Source organism: Nyctereutes procyonoides, unplaced genomic scaffold (assembly GCF_905146905.1).
Source record: "Nyctereutes procyonoides isolate TBG_1078 unplaced genomic scaffold, NYPRO_anot_genome, whole genome shotgun sequence".
Lineage (NCBI taxonomy): Eukaryota > Metazoa > Chordata > Mammalia > Carnivora > Canidae > Nyctereutes > Nyctereutes procyonoides.
In genome coordinates, this window is record NW_026575159.1 from 32083028 (window position 1) to 32101743 (window position 18716).

An 18716-nucleotide genomic window follows, 5' to 3' on the forward strand; every position below is an offset into this window, starting at 1 on the left:
TCCTGGGGAGGAGCCAGCGCTGGCTGGGAGCACTGGGGGGGGTCCGTCCCTCCTCAGGTGCTGAGCCCTCGCTGTGTTTCCAGGACCACGTGTGTGAGCGTGTGTGCGTGAGAGCGCTGAGGCCCAACCTGGATGCCGGCAAGGGGTCCTCTGGGACAAGAGGCCTGTGGGGCAGGTGACTCCCAGGAAGATGAGCCGGAGGATGTGTGCCCGGGGCCACGGTAGAGTGAAGGTCCCTCTGCCCTGGAGCCTGGCTGCTCGGGGCACCAGAGAGTGGGCTCAGTGGGCCTGGAGAAGGCAGGCGACGGAGGTGCCACCCGACATAAGGGGGCATGTCACTAGGGGCCGGGGGAGTGGGCAGGGGGCCTTCATGGAGCGACCCCAGACCCAGACCACTCTCAGTGCGCTGGACCTTCCTTCCACCCGGTGGGGCCTGTCTCTTCTCCCAGTCAGTCACCGAGAAGCCACCATGTGTGACCCGGGCCTGGCAGGTGGGGTGCTGCCCCTGCCTGCGGGAACCCACTCTCTGCCCCCACAGGGCCCAGGGAGCAGAGCCCTGCCCGCTTTGATGGCCTAGTGACCATCCCTGCTTAGCACGTCTTGGGACACGGGGAGGAAGCAGACGAGGGTGGCCATGTGGGTGACAAGAGGGCCCCAGAGAGACCCCAGAGGCCAGGAGGGGCTGAGAAGGGGCCTGAGAGGGACACGGGACGAGGCTGACAGAGCCAGACGCGCAGCCGGAGGCCCCCCGCCCCGGTCCCGGCGGCAGAGCTGCCCGAAAGGAGATTCAGGAGGCCAGGTGCAGGGACAAGGCTTCTTCAGGGGCGCTCGGGCAGCTGCCCAGACCGGCGGGGGTGCGCTACAGGCCGAGGCTCCAGAGCAGGAGGGGCACCAGCGCCAAGGCTAGGCTGCGGCGGCCGTCCAGGCCGGGGGCCCCGTCCAGGTTGCAGAGCTCCGTGTTGCAGCAGGACACGGGCCGGGTCTGGCCGATGCTGTCCACGTCCGAGGGCACACACTTGCTGGCGCAGGACTTGGTCACCGTGGAGTCCCCCAGGAAGGGGTACACTGTGGGCCATGTTGGGGGCCTGGTCAGCTCGGCCCTCGGGCCCCCGCGCCCTGCCCCGTGACCCCCAGGGCGGGTCAGCACTGCTTCTCAGGCCGTCCGAGACCCGTCCCTCCTTCCTCTTTTCTCCCGCCACCGTGGGCTGAGTGCCGCCTCTGCACTGGGGACACAGAGACTTGCAGAGGGGGTCCTGGCTGGATGAGGCAAGCCCTTTCCAGGTGACCCCCAGGCAATGCGAGGATTCCTTTCCATTAAAGGAAAGAAGGGAGGAGGGAAGGAGGCCTAATTGCTTGGACCAAAAACCCTTTTGCAAATGGCTAAGGCGGTGGTTGCCTGCTGCGCATCGCTGGCCTGGGGTGACTGTCCCGGAGGCAGCTCTGCCCTGGGACCCCAGCCCCGCCCACCCAGCACCCGCTGACCTGTCTCCAGGGAGTAGAGGGTGGTCTTGCACATGGTCTCGTTGGTACCGCAGGTGGCGATGGTGGCACAGCTGGACACAGCAGTAGGCTCATGACAGGTGTAGCATCGCAGGGCCACCACTGGGTAAGGAGGGACGGAGGACGCATCAGGCCGACCCTGCCCCTCCCCATGCCCTCTGTCCTGGAGGCCCGGGTTTGAGGGGGACAGTGCCATCCAGGTTCTGACTGCCCACCAACGCAGCCCCTGGGAGGACTCGGGAGATCTGAGCTGCGGTCCATAGAGACAGAGGGTGCCCCTGATGGGCTCCGCCTGCGGGGCCCGGGTGGGGAGGGGACCGCTCTGGAAGCATCGAGAAGGTGCCTGCAGGGAGCCAGCCAGCCCTGCAGGGTCAGGAAGGGTCAGGGTGGCCTCGGTGTGGCCGGACAGCCCCTCGGGTCCTGACCAGCAAAGAGCAGCACCCAGAGGGGTGCAGTGGGCATCGGGCATAGACAAGGAAGTGTGTGGGGTACAGGGCGGGCCGGCCCAGGGCTCCCAAGGTGCCAGCTTCCACAGGCGGGCAGAGCCACAGCCCAGGGCCCCAGGCAGGGTGGGGTGCGGGCCAGCAGGGGTGGGGCCCCGGGGAGCGTTTCTCTTCCCCACCCCACCCCACAGGAGCCCGGGGAGCCGGGCTGGCTCGTGCTGGTCCATGCATGGAGGCCACAGGCTCCTCTGCCCCTCTGTGTGTCCCTGTGTCCCTCGAGTTGACCTCAGCTTCCCTCCGGCGGGGGCCTGCTCTGCCCAGCTCCCCTTCTGGTTGGGCTGGGGTCCCAAGGGGCGGGGGCGTCTCCCCCAGTTGCTCTCTCAGACCCCCCGGCAGCCCCCGTTGGCAGAGTCTCCTAGTCTCCCCAAGACAACCCCGAGGCCGGAGCCAGGGGGCAGGGTGGTGACCATGCCCTCTCCAGCCAACGGCCCTGCCCGTGCCCGTAGCCCTAGGGACTTGCTCCCAGGGCTCCCCAGCCAGCCCCCCTACCCGGGCCGGTGCTGCCCACCCAGCCCACCCAGCCCGCCCCAGGCCTCTCCCTCGGCGCAGAGCTCATCGCAGGGCTGGGCCCTTCCCTCCTGCTCAGCCTGCTCCCCCCCCCCCCCCCCGCCTCTCCTGGGTCTCCCCGCTTCCCCTCCACCGCGCCTCTGCCCAGCGCCCCTCACCACGCTCTCCATGCTCGCCGCAGGTCACCAGCAGCAGTACCAGTAGCACCAGCCGAGTCCCCTTCATGGTCAGGTCCTCACACTGCACCTCTGCACGCGCGCCTCCGGCCTGCCCGCGGGCCAGCGGATACCCAGTGCAGCCACCCAACCGGTCAGCCAGGCGGATTAGTGGGATTGGGTTTCCTGTGGGTGGCAGAAATGTGGAGGCCCGCCCCTCCCGCCCTCAGAGGCCCTCCCGCCTCCACCGGGCGCCCCGTTCCTCTGTGGGGACTCCTCTGCCCTCCCTGTCCCTTCCCATCGCTCTCCCTCCCTCCCTCCCAGAGCCCAGGTCCCTCCTCAGCCCAGAGGGCCCCCCTCTGTGGTTTGGAGGTCCTCACTGCCCTCTGTGACTCCCTTTCCTGGGCTCCCCACCGTCTCCTTCCTCCTCCACCCCTACCCCCCACCCTGGTTCCTGCCTCTGCCCCGCACCCTTCCTGCTTGTGTCCCCGTGCCTATCTCCAGGGCAGAGTCTGGGTCCGGTGGTTCTGGGTTTGAATGCTACCAGGGTGCCCTGACGCCCGCCCCGCCCAGCTCCTCTGAGGTAGTGTCGTGGGGCACAGTGACATGGGGGCAGATTTCTGCCCGGACAACCAGCGAAAGTGAACTCAGAGGTTTAAGGGGACAAGGACAGGAGAAGTGCTGGGTCAACAGAAAGGTGCTGCATGGAGGGCAGGGGATGGGAGGGGCAGGGTCACAGTGGGGATGCTAATCCCCGTGTCCCCAGTGTCCCCTCCCACTGTCAGGCAGGGAGGTGACAGGAAGGTCCTTGTCCAAGACCCAGACAGGATGGAAGTGGGGCTCTAGCCACTCCCCCACCCACACGTGTGCACATGCTTGCACACACACGTGCGCCCCCCAGAGTGCCTGCACTTCAGCCTCCCAGGACGTGCTCCGTCTGTGACTCTCACACCCTCGGCCAAGCCCGCGGCTGCCAGGGTGAACCCTGGGGTGGGGAGGGTTGTTGGCAGGTCCCAGGGCCTCTTGCCGGGCAGTCAAGGCCACGGCGCCCGGCCTCGCGGGGGGGGCCACACTGCAACCCCACCCAGCCCCTCCGCCTTTTCCCAGAGGATTCAAATCTGACTCCTCCTAGACTTTGCTCCTGCTCTTCCTGTCCCCAGGGATGCCCATCCCTCCCCGGCCCTCCCCTGCCCACCCCCCCGCCCTCCTGTGGTTGAAATTCTCTGTCTGGGGACCTGACCCCGACCCCCACCCCGTGGCCTCCATGTAGGAGCTGGAGGGGCCCTGGGGGGGGCCTGAGGGCGCGGCGTGTGGTTCCCTGTGTCACCTCCCCATGTCACCTGGCGTGCGTCAGCCACCTCTCCCGCGGGACGGTGCTTTCCTCACTACGCCACGAACAGCTATCCCGCGGACATAGCGTCAGATGCTCCTAGCAGCCGGCTGGCTTGGCCAGGGCATGAGCTTGGGCTGGGCAACGGCCAGGGCAGCAACCGGGCTTGTCCGATTTTACGCCCACTGAGCCACGGGCTGCGGGCGGGCCGGGAGCTGGGAACAGCTAACTGGATCCGACACCCGCCACACACGCCCCTGCGTCCTCCTCGGCCAGCCCGCCGCCTTCACTGCAGCCCAGGCCAGCTGACGCCTCGTCTGTAGACCAGGCCCCACCTGTGCTTTGGGAACACACCCCGGGCCCCCGGGGACTGGCCGCTCCGGCAGTTTCGGCCCCATCCCTGGGGAGCCAGCTGAAACTCTCCAGGTGGCACCTGTCCACTGAGGGCCGGCGGGAATGTGGCTCAGTCAGTCTGTGTGGGCTGTCTAGGACCCCTCCACGCTGAGAGGCCTCCAGCCGCCCCTCAGTTCTACTAGGGGCCTCCAGGGCTCAGGGTGTGACCGGGATCGGGGCTCAGAGTGTGACCAGGGTCAGGGCTCCTGTGCTTCCGCTCCATCTGCGGGCCAGGGTCCTCCTCCGCTGCTTGTGGTGGCCTCTTCTGAGCAGTGTCCTCAGACCCCAGGAAGGCAGAGCGCGTGCTCCAGCAGGCCCCCAGTCGCCCGTTGCCCCAGGAGGCATCCAGCAGAGTAGAGTGACGGTTCCTAAGCAGGTGTTTCCTCCACTGTGACGGCAGCGTATGGTGTGACGTTCTCCCCAAGGCAGGCCCGAACGCCTTCCAGTTGGACCCCTCCTGAGGGACCCCCAGGTGGATGTGCCCCAGTGTTCGGGCACCTGTGTATTAGCAGGCATCAGGCTGCTCCCTGTGTCGTGCCGGAATCTTCCAGTGGGATGAGCGCTGGGAGGCACAGAGCCGGGACCCCCGGGAACCCCCGTTGAACCCACGGCGCCACAGGCTCCTTGTCCCAGCTCGGGGCTTCTCCTCCCCACTCTCCACCACGCTTGACCCTCCAGCAGGTTTGCAGGAAGGCAAAGCTGGCAAACGATTCCCGTTCGTTGCAGGGACTTTGTGAAAGACGCAATCGCTCTTCGATGAAAACCATTAGACATCTGTTTACGCCTCAAGGCCCCAGAGGCCGAACCGGGATCTCAGGGCGCTGCGTCCCCCCCACCAGCCCCCCCACCACGCACCTGGTCCTTAAGCCTAAGCAGGGGAGGCGCAGGCCCCGAGTGGCCGGCACTCGCTCCCGTCCAAGGTGTCTGGTGACATTTCGGGGGCGGCATCAACAAAGTTCTCAGGGCATCTTAGAGTTTGGCGCAGGCTTCGGACTTGCCCGCGGGGCAGCACCACCCCACACCCCACACCCCACACCGGCGCGGGGGCTGCTTCCCACCTGTCCCCACCCCCTTCTCTGCTCCTCCTTGGGATTCTCTAGTGGGGAAGGGGTCATCTTTTTTTCACACGTGTGGCTGTTTTGCTGTTGTGTTTCCGTTTTGTGTATTATACTTTTTCATGTATTTCTTAGATTTTTTGTGAGGTCATGAATCTTTCTCAGTGTGGATTATCAATCTTGTTTTTCTTTTTTTTCTCATTGTTTTTTTCTTGTTAGTTTTTAACCAGCTTTATTGGATGGCCCTCACATTCCACACAATTCACCCCCTGGAAGTGTTTCCCGCAGGTTCGGGCAACCATCCCCCGGGGCCCAGCGAGAAGCCCCTGCCCTGCCCCCGGGCCCCCCTGCGCAGCAGCACCCCCCCAGCCGCCCTGGCCCGTATAGGCCCCCTGCCCCCCGGATTTGGCCTCCTGCGCTCCACATCGTGCGCTCCTCCTGCGCTCAGAGCCAGGGACGCGCCGCGGGGACTGTTGTGTCCCTCCGAACGCTGCCCTTTGCCGCCCTTTGCGCTCCTCGCACGTCGTCGCCACCAGGCCCCGTGGCAGTGCGTTCGTGGAGAAGTTTTTGCACGAACACGTGTTCCCCTGTCGTGGGTATGCGCCTGCGGGTGGGAGGGCTGGGTGACTAGATTTTCTGTGACAAACTGTCATTTTAACAATTTTTTTTAAGTCTTTTTGTTTTTTTAAAGATCTTATCTATTTATTTATGAGAAACCCAGAGAGAGAGGCCGAGACCCAGGCAGAGGAAGAAGCAGGCTCCATGCAGGGAGCCTATCACGGGACTCGATCCCAGGATTCTGGGGTCACGCCCTGGGCTGAAGGCAGGCGCTCAACTGCTGAACCACCCGGGTGCTCCCCCCCGCCTTTTTTTTTTTTTTTTTTTTTTTACACGTTTAAATCTCTGATTCAACTGTAATGGGAGAGAAGGCCTCGAGCCAGCCTGGTTTTCTTCTCGGGGTGGTCAGCTCCCCACCTCCCGAGTCCTGCCTCCTCCGCTGCCCCTCTGCGCCGCGTTAGCGCCTACACAGAGCTGTCCTGCGGTTGGGGTTGTCCGAGTCTCTCCCCCGCACCCCAAGCCCCGCCACCCGGAGGCCCTCCTTGTGCCCCTGTGTGGGGCCGCTCTCTGCTGGGATGCTCCCCCCCCCCCCGCACTGCCCCCGGGGGGCTGCACCACCACACTGGCTTCCATGAGAGCGGCTGGGGAAAGGGAAAGGGCTGGGGGGTGGGCCTGGGGGTCACTGGGGAGGTCTTGGTCTACTTGACAGCTGGAGGCCGGCTGGAGCCATGCTTCAAAGATCCCAGGTGGGTGCATGCGCGTGCACCTGTGCGTGGGTGGGGGCAGAGCTGCCTCCAGCCTCACCCACCCACCTGCCAGCTCTGTTCCCACCATGCTCCCCTCCCCCTCCGCGAGGGCCCCTCCCACTTCCTCCGACCCGCCCAGGGCCACCTGTAGGTGTTCCACCCTCCTGCTCTGTGCTGGGGTGCCCTCCTGCGCTGTGCGGGTGCAGCTCTGAGCTCCACAGGTGGGGGGAGCCGCGGGGGGTGGAAGCGGCGGTCAGTTGGTCAGTCGGTGTTGCAGAGGCTGAACTGGCAGCAGACGATGGACACGTGGGGGCCAAGGCCCAGGGTAGAGATGTCTGGGCAGCCACTGTAGCAGGATTTGGTCACCAGAGGCATGTCAATGACGCTGAAGGGGACTCCTGGGGTGGACAGAAGATAAACTGCAGGCTCCCTGAGGCTCTGAGCTGCCTGTGTCCCCTGCCCCCTGCCACCAAGCCCAGAGGCAGTCCCCAGAGTGGGTGTAACTGGCCCCCTCCCTTGGGTCCTTTCCTGAGCTGCGGCCGGTGGATGCTCCCCCTGCCCTGTTCCTGACTAGCTGGGAGCCTGGATCAGCTCTGCACCCTCTGGGCCTGGGTCTCTTCTACTGGGCAAGGAGGGGACGGCTGGCCCACCCCGCACATGCCCTACTCACGGGTAGCGATGCTGACGCAGTAGTTGGAGCCCCAGGGGCAGGTGGATGGATGGAGGCACCCTCCGAAGCCCTTGCACTGGTGACAGCTCAAGGCTCGGGCTGCAGCCACGGGTGGAGGGACGGGTGGATGGACACACAGACAGGGACACAGGTGTGAGCAACGCCCACCTAACAGTCCCTTCTATCCTTGCCCAGTGCCCCCTGTCATCCTCAGGACCTTAGCCCCTCATCCTGGGGTGCCCGACCCCTCAAGATCTCCCAGATGGGGGGAGGGGCAGATGACCAGGGCCACAGCTGGGTCGGCTGCAGCTGGAGGCAGCTCTTCTGAGTGAGGACAGCACTGGGCTGGGGGGCAGGATGGTGTCTTCCCGGGCTCGCTGTGTGACTCCCCCCCCCCGCCCCACCGGCAGTGGATGAGCAGCAGAGGGAGTGGAGGGTTGGGGGAAGTTTGGGATGGGAGAAGCGGGCGAGGGCTCCCCAGGACATGGCCTCGCCCATACGTCTGCGGGGTCTGAGCAGGACCCCTGAGCCCTGCAGGCACCTTGTTTCCGGTGGCAGAGGTCGTGGGGCTTCACAGCCTCCGTGGGGAGAGGGAGGCAAGGGTGACAGAAGCGCTGGGCAATAAAAGGGACAGAAGGAGGCTGGCACGGCCCCATGTGTTCTTTGAGGACAGCCCTGAGGCTTTTGAAACCCCAAGTTCATTTCATAAACGTCTGGCTCACCTGCCCGTCGGCCCGCCTGGCTCTCGGTCCCCTGTCCCCTCTCGCCACCCGTGCTTCTCGCCTCAAACTTCCTGCCTCCCTCCCTGCCTGTGTTTCCTGCACCCGAGCTGTGTGCTGTCCGAGCGCGGCGTTGCCCTGCTCTGGCAGCGTGCACCTGCGGGCACCAGCACACCCGCCGCGTGCAGGCTCCGAGCCTCAGGACGCTTGTGCCGCAGTCCAGGCCGTGTGCTCACACCCCGGCCACGCCCCAGTCAGTCCTCTGGGCCTCAGCTGGGCTGCCCCAGCCCCGCCATCACCGCCCCAGGGTAGCACACTTTCAGACCCGGGTCCTTTGGCCACGATGATGAACCACACCCTTTAACCAGGCCGTAGTGTGCACGGCGCACGCACACATGCCCGGGCAGGGCTACCTGCTCCCTCTGCTCACCCCTGGAGCTGTGAGTGGCCTCCTCCCTGAGCCACAGAGCAGGTGATGGAGACGGGAAGTCTCCACGGTGGGAGTGCCGCCGACCATCAGCCAGCCCCACAGAGCCATCCGAGACCCCACGCGTGTCCAGGAGAGGTGACAGCTCAGGTCACAAAGCCCATGGAAGCTGCCTGAAGCCACCCTCACATCTAACCTGAGGACCGTGTGGTAAGCTGCATGTGCCACCTCATGGACAGACAGGGAATGTCACCTGGAAGGCGGGGTGTCTGTGGCCCTGAGACTTTGCCCGGCCTCCCACTCTCCTCTGCTCGGCCTCCCAAATGCCTTCCTGCTTTGCCCATACTGTTCCTTCTGCCTTCCAGGCAAAACAGACCCCAGCTAAAATGCCGCCTCCTGGATTTCCAGGCAGAGTTGATGACTCCTCCTTGGACGTGCCCACCACGAGCTGCTGGCACCTCTGGCCCTAGCCTGGCGACAATGTCACAAGATCACACCCCACCTGATCTTGCTCAGGGCTCCCTCCCTACCTCCACTGCCTCTGATGTGAAGGACATGGGTGGGGTGTTTCACCCCCTCTTCTGTGCCCCCAGAACATCCTCTTCTGTACCCAGTGGGGCTCAGGAGAGCTTTGTGGAAGGGAGGAAGGGAGGAAGGAAAGAAGGGAGGGAGGAAGGGAGGGAGGGAGGAGTGAGTCAGGTGGAAGGGCTGCAGGTGCAGCTGACCAGGCTTGTGTCCTATCCTGGTTCATGGAGCAGCAGGTGGACACCTCCTGCTCTGGACCCCGTTTGTTCCCTCTAAAGCAGGGCTGGCATGTGTGCTGGGGGACAGTGTGCTTCCCATGGGTAGCAGGGAGAGGACACAGGCAGCACCATGGCACCGGGGGGAGGGGGCTCCTGTGATCCACTGAGGGAGGGGAGCCAGGGGAGGGAGGAGGGGCCTGTGGGGGCCACTCCCAGATGCCACCCAACCCCTGTGACCTAGCCCTGGTGGTGACAGAGGCTCTCCCCACCCCCGTCCATCCACACTGATGGCCCCGGGGCCCTGAGCCTCCTAGACCAGACAAGCCTGCACAGAGCGTTCCTGCAGGGAGAGAGTGGCGGGTCCCGGACGCTGCTGGGTGCAGCCCTGTGCCCATGCCCGGGGCCGCCCAGACACTCTCTGTTGATCTCATTCAGGGCCTCTGGCCGTGAGGAGCTGACCCAGATGGGGAGACAGAGGCCTTGCCAGGTGAGGGCACTGAGGAGTGGGCTGGTTGCGGTTGGATCGAGGGCCCAGCTGGTTTGGTTTGGGCCTCTGGGGGGGTGGGTGGAGATGCCATCCCACCTCGTGTGGGGCAGGAAGATGATGCGGCCACGAGTGGGCAGCCCCATTCGAGGGAGATGCCCCCGAGCAGCCCTCAGGCAGGCATCGGGTCCAAGGGGTGGCCAGAGTGGGGAGCTGGCCCCACGAGGGAGCCTGAGTATGGGAGGAGAGACCTGGGCCCCAGCCGAAGAGAGTTCGGAGGCGGCCAGAAGGGGGTGCAGGCCCCGGGAAGCTGGAAGGGAGCCCCACTCTCAGTGTGGGGCTGTGGGGGAGGTGGGGGGAGAAAGGCGTCAAGCTTGGGGCAGTGCTTGCAGGACGAGGACAGCCTCGAGGGCTCGGCTGAGGGGCCTACGGGTCCTGGAAGGGGGTCGGGGGAGAACTCCTGAATGCTCCAGAAGCAGACGGCGGGGAGGGCCCAGCGCCCCCGGAAAAGGGGTGGAGGAGCAGGATTTGGGCGCCCCTGAGGCGGTGGCTCAGGTTGGGGAGGGCTTAGAGCTGGGGAGGAGGTGGCCCCTGGACTCACCCGGCTCCAGGCTCAAGGCAGACGCCAGCAAGAGCCCGAGGAGCAGCCGCATGGTGTCCTGGGGAGAGGCTGGTCCCGGGCCCCCGCTGCCATCTTATACCTGCTGTCCCCGCCGCACCCGCTCCGTGTGACTCAGTGGCTGCTGACTCAGCCGAGAAGCCGGCCGGGCCGCCCAGCGCCCAGGCCTGAGGGCAGGCCCGGTGTACCGCACAGACCTCTTTCCTTGTCCATCAAGGGCGATCCCAGCTTGTAGGTGGGGACCGCGGAAGAGCGCCTGGCACGGGGCAGACCCTCGGCGCACAGCCTCTGGTTTCTCCTGGGCTGAAGCGGAGGTCTTCCCGCTGGCCGTGCCAGTGACGCTCAGGGCCGGCGGGAACCTTCAGCAGCGCTGCCTCCTGCGGGCTAGAGGACCAGCCCCCCTCCGAGAGCCAGAGCATGCGCATCCTCAGCTGTCCTGCCCGTCAGATGGGCCCAGTGGGCAGCAGACAGGTATCTGAGGCCCCACGATGGGCGAGAGCCCAAAAGGGCACACCTGGGAGCAGAAGCCAGCCATGCGGGCCAAAAGCTGGCAGGCTTGGGCACCACAGGGGCCGAGCTATGGCTGTCCCAGGGCGTTGGCTCTGTCAGCCGCTCTATCTGGTGGGCTCCTTAGGGCTGGGGGCCAGGTAGACTCAGACCTTGCTCCCGGATGGGGAGCCAGGGTGAGGAGCCTGAGAGCCAGGGGTGGTAGGGGGGTTCCTGGGTGCCGCCTCCCTCCCCCAGCCCCCACCAGCCTTCTCTGCTCAGAGGGGGCAGCTGGGTGACTGGGTGGCCTGCCGCTTTCCCTGGACCCACGGATCCTCCTGCCTGTCCTGCTAGCTCCCCTCCCATGGGTCATCCCCTTGCCCTGTGCAAGCCCCAGCTCCGAGGGCAACTGGATGAGCTGGAGTCTGGGACCCACGCAGCCAGCATGACCAGCTGCACCAGACCAGAAGGGGGGACCCGAGGTCAGGCCCCGCTGGCTGGTGAGGACAGAGAGAAGGGCAGACATGTGTCCTCATCTGTTTATTCACACTGGAGATACTGAAATGCATAGTGTGAGCAGTGGAGGAGGCCCGGGCCCAAAGGCGGAGTCTCATGCGGGTCAGGGTCAGGGGTTGGCATTAGCAGCTGGCAGGGGCATGGCCCTGGAAGTGCCCAGAGCTCGCCAGTGGCAGGAAGGGAAGAGGGACCACCCATGGATCTGAGGCCTCCTGTGTGCTAGGCCCTGGGCCGGGCACTTACACCCCCAGCCTTGTCCATCCCCCCGAGGCCTCGGCTTGGTGGGCATCATGCCCATTTTATGAATGAGCCAGCCCAGAGCTGTAGGACCCAACAGAACTCAAGAGGTCTAGAAGCATGAATGAGTTACATGTTTATCAAACAAGTCAGCCGCTGCGGAGGGAGATGGGGCGGTTGGTCGACCCCCCTCCCCGCCCGCCCACCACCAGCGCACCTTCCTGAGGCCTTCTGTATGCAGCGGGGCCAGGCCGCACACAGGTCTGGAGCGTGCCTTTGGCTGCAGACGCCCACCCTGGGTACACAGGGTGGGCGCCTGCTGCCCCCGCTCCCCAGCTGTGCTCCCAGGGTGCCCACAGGAGGCAGCACAGCAGAGACACCCAGGCAGCTTCCAGACTCGAGATGGACACCACAGAGGGCTTCAAAGAGCCCGAGCATCGATCCACATGGAGGGGACACTCATTTCTGTTGGGGGGACCCCCTCAGTGGAAATGCCCGCTGTCTCGCTGGCAGCTGGAGACGCGGGGCTAGTGCCCCTGTGCCCCCTCTCTGCAACCCCAGCTTGTGGGACCCAGACCCGGGGCTGGACGCCTGCCTCTGGGCCTCACGGTGTCTCAAACCTCTGCTTCTACTTTTCTCCTTCTAGAGCTTTCCTGACCCTCAGCTCTTATCATTATCTCACAGGCCAAAATAGTTCTAAGTTTATAACCAGCTCCCTTCCCTGTCCCAGGCTCTGGGACGCAGCCTCCCAGCACATGGGAGAAGACCGCACAGCGGGGGTGGGGTGGGGGGTGGCGGGCAGCCAGGTCAGCGCCCCGTGCCTCAGCCTCTTCACCTGTAATGCCTTCTACCTCACAGGGTGGTCGTGGAGTGCTTACAGCCACCAGCACAGGGCAGCCGGACAGTCAGTTCCCATGGTCGCTGTGCCTGTCCCCACCGGCACTGCCCTTCCAGGTCAGCGTCACATGTGTCCCACGAGGGGCCGGGGCCCCCGCATTGGTCGAGGACCTCCTGAGGGCTCTGGGCTGGGTTCCAAGGACAGCCCAGCCAGCCAGAGCCCAGCCTGGTCCTGCAGGCCTGGTGCAATGCAGTGGGTGTTGGGCTTGGACCAGGTCACGGTGGACAGAGGGGCACAGAAGGCAGGTGTAAGAAGCACCCCCACACGGCAGCAAGCCCAGCTCCCTGGATCCCTGCTCTCAGTGACCCCAGAGCCCACGGGTGCCCAGGCAGGGCTCTAACGTCATCAGCCACTGAGAGGAGGGAGGACCGATCCTGTGCACCTCCCAGCCGTGGCCTAGGATGCCTGCTGACCCAGGACAAAGGTCTTACACAAGCACTTTAACAACCGATTCCAAGCCTCTCCCACTGAGTCAGGTCAAGGGCGGCTAGGGCTGGAGGCCTCCGTCCACCCTTTCTTCCAGCCGGCATCCGCAGGTAGAGGCCTGCGCTGGCCCTCCAGGCAGCTCTGTGGGGAGCTTGGTCTTCCTGAGACCGACCCTTCCTGGGGGGTGTCCCGCAGGACCTGTGGGAGCTCAGGGTTGGAGTCTGGCTTGCTGCCCGCCTTCCCCAGGGAAGGGCTCACACCGGATCGGGCCTCAGGAGGAGGCACCCAGGTGTCCTGTGGGGACTGAGCCCTTGACAGGACACTCTGTGGGGTGCAGCTCCTTTCCCGCCCAGGATGAGAGGCCTTCTGGGAGTTCCAACCAGGTCTGCCCAAGGTCACCTGCTGAGGCTCCCCCAGGCTCTCCCACGATATCCTAATCCCTTGGGTTCTGGAAGCACTGGGTGAAGCTCTCAAGGCGGGATCTCCAGCACAGGCTCCCTTGATGAGGCCACGCTCGGGGGCCAAGGGCCTCTGCGTTCCAGGGACGATGCCACCACAGAGGCATTTGCCACAGTCCTGCCCACTTAGGTCCAGACAGCCTGAAGGGGCTCCTGGGCCCCTCCACGAACCCTGGGGCTGGGGACACTGGGCAGCTAAGGCCTTAGGCAGGCCCTGTGTGACCTGGGGCACCATGTGCCATGCAGTCTGGCCTCAGCGGGAGGAGGACCGGTGTTTCCTGGGCCACCCTGATCCAGGATGGTCTCTACTGGGCAGACTCTTGACTTTGAAACCAGGCCAGGGGGGGGTTCACCTAGGCTTGTACCCTTTAAATAATGCCAATTCTTGGGCCCTTGAAGGTCCCAATACCCCACTAGGTTGGGGGCACTCGCAGACCACTCCTCGGATCAGAGAGGAAGCTCTCCAGCCCCAGTGGGCCTCTCTCTCTCCTGTCTCTCTCCTCAGGCACAGTTGGAGGGTAGAGGGTCCCATGGAGACCCTCAGGCTTTGGGGCCGAGGCCAGTTCAGCCAGAACTCACTGAGCCGGGCAAGCAGGCCAGAGCGGAGGGAGGCCAGCCGGAAGCGGCTGTGGGCAGTGGTTGTTGGGATGGGGGTTGCAGAGGAAATCCTGGGGTGCCTGTCCACAGGGAGCCTGGTCATCTGCATTGCATCCCAGAGCCGGCCTCTCCCAGCGTCTCTCCGACTCCTCTCCTTCCTCCCAGGATCCTCCCCGCACCCCCCACCCCGACCTCCGCCCTCCATCCTCAGCCCTCCGCCCTCCCCCGCTGACTCGGGTGCTCACACTCTCAGCCACCTGCTGCGGCTCACCCCCCTCCAGTAAGGGCCAGGCCAGGGCTGAAGATCAGGCTGTTCTGGTCCCACCCAGCTCCCTTCCCTCCCTGCCAAAAATAGCCCTGGGGTCAGCTCTCATGATCCACCAAATATAGCCATCTGGCCTGCCTGCCCTGCCCCCAAGTGCCTGCCAGCCTCAGGCGGGTGTGGAGGGGGGGAAGGTCAGGGATTGGGCGGAGCAAGAAAGGAAGAGCCTCTTGCCAGGCTCCTGGGGCTGGGGGCCTCAGGGGCTCTTTAGGATGAGCCACCCCCACCCCCCACCCAGGCCTTTCTGGCACTCCCACCAGGATGGCTGACAAGGACGAAGGCCTTCCTCGCGTGGCCCTCTATGCCACGCCTACCCTGGGCAGCTCCTGGCCTGTCAGATGCACAGGGACAGACCTCCTGGGGCCCCAGAAAGCCCTTCTTCCCAAGACTGCCCCCCACCCACCCTGGGTTCCTGCTTTCCCCTGCGCCTCCACACACTTACTAAGCAGACTGGGGCAGGGCCTTGCTCCCAGAGCTGCCAGGAGGGTGGGCCAAGTCTCCCTTCCCATCAGTGTCCCTCAGCCAACTGAGGACCCCAACTAAGCGGCACACTTCTCCAGATGCCCTCATCCTCATGTAGAGGAGGGGTGAGCTCTCCCACCAAGACCAGACATTTTTGGAAGGTCCCACGTCAACCTTTGGAAAATGGAAGGTGGGGATCCCTGGGTGGCGCAGCGGTTTGGCGCCTGCCTTTGGCCCAGGGCGCGATCCTGGAGACCCTGGATCGAATCCCACGTCGGGCTCCCAGTGCATGGAGCCTGCTTCTCCCTCTGCCTATGTCTCTGCCTCTCTCTCTCTCTCTCTCTCTCTCTCTCTCTGTGACTGTCATAAATAAATTAAAAAAAAGAAAGAAAAAAAAAAGGAAAATGGAAGGTGGTGGTCTGGGAGCGAGGCCCAGGATGGTGGTGGACACTCGAGTCCCTCCCGCAGGCAGTTCTGGATGGTGGCTGGAGCAACCGTTGGGGGGGGATCTCTGGGAGCACAGAAGGTGGGGGCAGGATGAAAGGGTGAAAGGATGAAAGGGTAGGGCTGGGCTTCTCAGAACTTGTCCTTGCGTGGGTCCTGGTGGGGGCAGGGCTTCAGAGCAGACCCCAGAGGGTAGCCAGGAGTATGGGGGCCAGGGCCAGGGTTCCGGGGACGGCGAGGCCAGCACCGTTACAGAGGTCGTACTGGCAGCAGGAGGTGGTAGAGGCGTGCTTGGAGTAACCATCGTACACCGTCTCGAAGCAGCTGGGCACGCAGGACTTGCTCACCTTCATCCTGGTCGGGGTGTAGTCTGCACAGCGGGGGTGGGCCAGGACTCAGGTTGGCCAACCCTGGCACACAGGCCTTTAGGGCAGCCAAGTGCTCCCAGGTGCTCCCCCAAGAGACTCCTAGGGCAAGCGGGGGGTCTCCCTGCTCAGTCTCCCACCCTCCAGGGCTGGGGAAGAGCAGCCCCTCATGCTCCCAGGGACCACTGGGGCACCGGCCGACTCACAAGTGCGCGTGGTCATGCAGTAGGTGACCATGGCCGGGCAGTGGACGGGGTTGAAGCAGTTCTCTCCGTTGTAGGCGCACACGTGGCAGTCCAGAGCCTGGGCTGGGGGCCAGGGGACGGGGTGGGAGCTGGATGGGGGTCCCGGAACCGGGAGGGGCCCCTCCTCCAGCCCATCAGACCGCAGGTCCCGTCACCTTCCCCAGAGCAGAAGAGCTGGAGGGACAGGGGATTAGGAGATCTGGCCTCCCTCCCCTCCTGCCCCCCAACATGGGGCCATCCGTCCTCTGTTCTCCATCCACCTTACCCAGCGGGAGGCCCACCAGGGCCACCAGGAACAGGGTTAGCAGGGGCCCCATGGCTGGAGCTGAGAGTGGGTGTGGTGAGGTGAAGAGCAGCTGGTCCTGGATTCAACTCGGGCTGGGGCAGGGCCCAGGGGCGGGGGCGGGGGTGTCTGACAACCCCCTGCCCTCCCAGAGCTCCTGCTGTACTGGAGGCACTGCAGCCCTGCACAGAGGGGAACAAAAGGCAGCTGGTCACCTCGAGGACTGAGGGACCCAAGGGGACCTGGGCAGGGGAGCTGGTGGGCAGGAGAGCCTCCCAACTCAGCCTGGGTGTCCGGTTTCCTGAAGGAGGGGACACAAAAAGAGAAGGGAGCAGGGTGGGGGACATTCCAAGACGAGAGACTGGTATCACTAGCCCAGGAGGCCTGTGGTGCAGACTGAAGGGGGGGCTCATGCAGGGGCCTGTGGGAGCCTGACACACTGCACCCCCACCTGGGGCCCTGAGTGAGGGACTGGCCTCGGGGCTGGGTCTCTCTCACTGCTTCCCCTTCCTTTGGCTCCCGGGATATCCCTGAGTGGGTCCCTCACTTCGGCTACTTTCGGGGTCCGGGGGCGCCACTCGTTCGCTCTCCCAGGAAGCCGCCCAGGGCGCAGCCCTTCCTAGGGCCGCAGCCGCAGCTCTGGGCAGGCGGCGGGGGAAGTGCGCTCTGAGCGCATTCCGGGGGCTCTTGGGCACGGCCCCCGCACAGCTCCGGCTCGGCCTCGGTGAGGGGGTCGGGACCGAGCCCAACGTCCGGCCGGAGGCTGGGGGAGTCTGGACCGCCACTGCCCTCGGGCCCGCGGGGATGCTCGGGCCCGCGGGGATGCTCGGGGGCGGCGGGGGTGGGGCCGCAGCGTCCCCACCAGGGGCACTAATTAGACTTGCCCTTCCCCGGAACATCAGCCGCCTCATCCCCCACCCCCACCCCCACTCAACTTCAGGATCTAACAGGCCTGAGTGAGGCCAGGCCTGCGGCTCCGGCGCCTCCGCCCCCTCCCGCACAGCCCCACCCCAAAGACTGCGGTCCCAGCACAGGGGGAAGGTTTCGGGGTGACCTTAACTGTGACCTTCAGCACGCTGAACTCCGCTGCTCCCGGGACTCACCGCGGCCGCTCGCCGACCCCTGGGTCTGACGGCGCGATCGTCCGGGGGCCCCGCGGAGACCACGCGGAGACCACGCCGCAATAACCCTCTGCGGCCTCCGCGGCCAGGAGCCGGCAGCCCTGCGGGAGCCGCTACGGAGGCCCCGCCCCGGCCCGCCCCCGCCCGGCTTTGGACCCGCCCCCGCCCCGCCCCAAGCCCGCCCCTGGGCGCAGCCCCACCCCCGCCGCTTCCAGGCTCGCGCCCCTCCCTCTATTTAACCTCGGTCCCGCGCAGTCTCCGCCCCTTCCCCAGCCCCGCAGTCGCAGCCCGACTCCGCCCCTTCCCGGCCCCGCCCCCTCGCCGCTCAGGCTCCGCCCCCTCGCTGTCCCGACTCCGCCCCTTCCCTAGTCCCGCAGTCGCAGCCCCGACTCCGCCCCTTCCCAGCTCCGCCCTCTCGCAGCCCGACTCCGCCCCTTCCCAGTCCCGCCCCCTCGCAGCCCCGACTCCGCCCCTTCCCCAGCCCCGCAGTCGCAGCCCCGACTCCTCCCCTTCCCAGCTCCGCCCTCTCGCAGCCCGACTCCGCCCCTTCCCAGTCCCGCCCCCTCGCAGCCCCGACTCCGCCCCGTCCCAGCCCCGCCCACTCGCAGCCCCGGCTCCGCCCCACCCCGGCTCTGTCCCCGCCCCCGCCCCAGGTCTGCCCGGGCTCCACCGCCACCCCATCCTCCGCCTGTCACATCAGCCTGCCGCCGCCCACGTGGCCTGGAACCCAGGCCTGGCTCCGACAGCGCCGAGTGCTGCCGCACAGCCACCCCCACGCGATCCTCAGGTGCTCGCGCACCATTCGGGGCGTCACCACGGGGTCTGGCCACAGTCCCCTGGTGCAATCTTCTGTCTCTCTGTCCGCAGGCTTCTGCCAGGTGCCCTTTGCCCCCTCGCCCACGCCACCCCGAGCCCTGAGCCTTGAGCCTGGTTCCGCAGAGGCGCTGCACCGAGCAGCCCCAGGGCTCAGTGACCCTGCCCCCGGCTCCCTCGTCAGCCCGCCTGGGTCCCCACCCGGCCCTGCCTTCGCTGCTAAGGGACTTCTGCATTTTACCTAGCATTTCTGGCCCCCAGTCCCCACACCTGGTCCCATCTAGCGAAGTGTAAAGGCAAGGATCCCATTGAGAGGATCCCATTATTTCATGGACCCCCTCCAACCATAATAACATCAATATTAAATATTTTTTATTTATATAACTTTTATAAGTTATGTATAATATTTATTTTTATGACTTTTTAATATAAATATTTATTTATATGACTTTTTAATATACTTCAACATTTAGCTTTTGTTCTGTTTTAGGCAAAATTTAAGATATTCATGGGCCCTACATTTCTCATTTTTTCTAATGTGAAAAAACATTTTATTTCACTGTAAAGGGTTTTTGTTTTTGTTTTTTCTTTAAAAGAAGTGAACCATTTGGGGGGCCCTAGGCACCGAGCCTCC

At 65.0% G+C, this 18716-nt stretch overlaps 3 protein-coding genes across 5 annotated transcripts; all 3 read right to left on the reverse strand.

Annotated features, from left to right (window-relative positions):
* Nucleotides 1–800: 800 nt before the first annotated feature.
* LYPD2 (LY6/PLAUR domain containing 2) lies at nt 801–2811 on the reverse strand. The gene is made up of 3 exons (XM_055314358.1): nt 2669–2811; nt 1483–1602; nt 801–1065 (listed from the first exon to the last, which is right to left on the reverse strand). The coding sequence occupies exons 1-3, from the start codon at nt 2733–2735 to the stop codon at nt 860–862; spliced, it is 393 nt and encodes a 130-aa protein (XP_055170333.1). The 5' UTR covers nt 2736–2811; the 3' UTR covers nt 801–859.
* A 3036-nt stretch (nt 2812–5847) lies between these two features.
* On the reverse strand, nt 5848–10768 carry SLURP2 (secreted LY6/PLAUR domain containing 2). 2 transcript variants are annotated; one of them, XR_008662974.1, is made up of 4 exons: nt 10392–10768; nt 7418–7516; nt 6893–7145; nt 5848–6047 (listed from the first exon to the last, which is right to left on the reverse strand). XR_008662974.1 is itself a non-coding variant. In XM_055314133.1 (3 exons), exons 1-3 carry the CDS (start codon nt 10441–10443, stop codon nt 7009–7011), a joined length of 288 nt encoding a protein of 95 aa, XP_055170108.1. In that variant the 5' UTR covers nt 10444–10768; the 3' UTR covers nt 6066–7008. The 2 variants fall into 2 exon arrangements, 1 of the variants encoding a protein (XP_055170108.1); XM_055314133.1 differs by lacking the exon at nt 5848–6047 and having other exon boundaries at nt 6066–7145.
* A 654-nt stretch (nt 10769–11422) lies between these two features.
* LYNX1 (Ly6/neurotoxin 1) lies at nt 11423–17397 on the reverse strand. 2 transcript variants are annotated; one of them, XM_055314131.1, is made up of 4 exons: nt 17252–17397; nt 16131–16330; nt 15827–15928; nt 11423–15625 (listed from the first exon to the last, which is right to left on the reverse strand). In XM_055314131.1, the coding sequence occupies exons 2-4, from the start codon at nt 16180–16182 to the stop codon at nt 15429–15431; spliced, it is 351 nt and encodes a 116-aa protein (XP_055170106.1). In that variant the 5' UTR covers nt 16183–16330; nt 17252–17397; the 3' UTR covers nt 11423–15428. The 2 variants fall into 2 exon arrangements, with proteins under 2 accessions (XP_055170106.1, XP_055170107.1); XM_055314132.1 differs by having other exon boundaries at nt 17203–17397.
* Nucleotides 17398–18716: the final 1319 nt, after the last annotated feature.

Bases quoted from the DNA above. Each gene is read 5' to 3' on its own strand.
- SLURP2 (XM_055314133.1), bottom strand. From the start codon at position 10,443: ATGCGGCTGCTCCTCGGGCTCTTGCTGGCGTCTGCCTTGAGCCTGGAG. The intron at 7,517-10,391 runs GTGAGTCCAGGG...CCGTGGCTGCAG, and splicing joins TGCCTTGAGCCTGGAGCCGG to CCCGAGCCTTGAGCTGTCAC. The intron at 7,146-7,417 runs GTGAGTAGGGCA...TGTCCACCCCAG, and splicing joins CTGCGTCAGCATCGCTACCC to GAGTCCCCTTCAGCGTCATT.
- LYNX1 (XM_055314131.1), bottom strand. From the start codon at position 16,182: ATGGGGCCCCTGCTAACCCTGTTCCTGGTGGCCCTGGTGGGCCTCCCG. The intron at 15,929-16,130 runs GTAAGGTGGATG...CCTGGCCCCCAG, and splicing joins CCTGGTGGGCCTCCCGCTGG to CCCAGGCTCTGGACTGCCAC. The intron at 15,626-15,826 runs GTGAGTCGGCCG...CCCGCTGTGCAG, and splicing joins CTGCATGACCACGCGCACTT to ACTACACCCCGACCAGGATG.
- LYPD2 (XM_055314358.1), bottom strand. From the start codon at position 2,735: ATGAAGGGGACTCGGCTGGTGCTACTGGTACTGCTGCTGGTGACCTGC. The intron at 1,603-2,668 runs GTGAGGGGCGCT...CTCCTTACCCAG, and splicing joins CGGCGAGCATGGAGAGCGTG to TGGTGGCCCTGCGATGCTAC. The intron at 1,066-1,482 runs GTCAGCGGGTGC...CATGGCCCACAG, and splicing joins CCTCTACTCCCTGGAGACAG to TGTACCCCTTCCTGGGGGAC.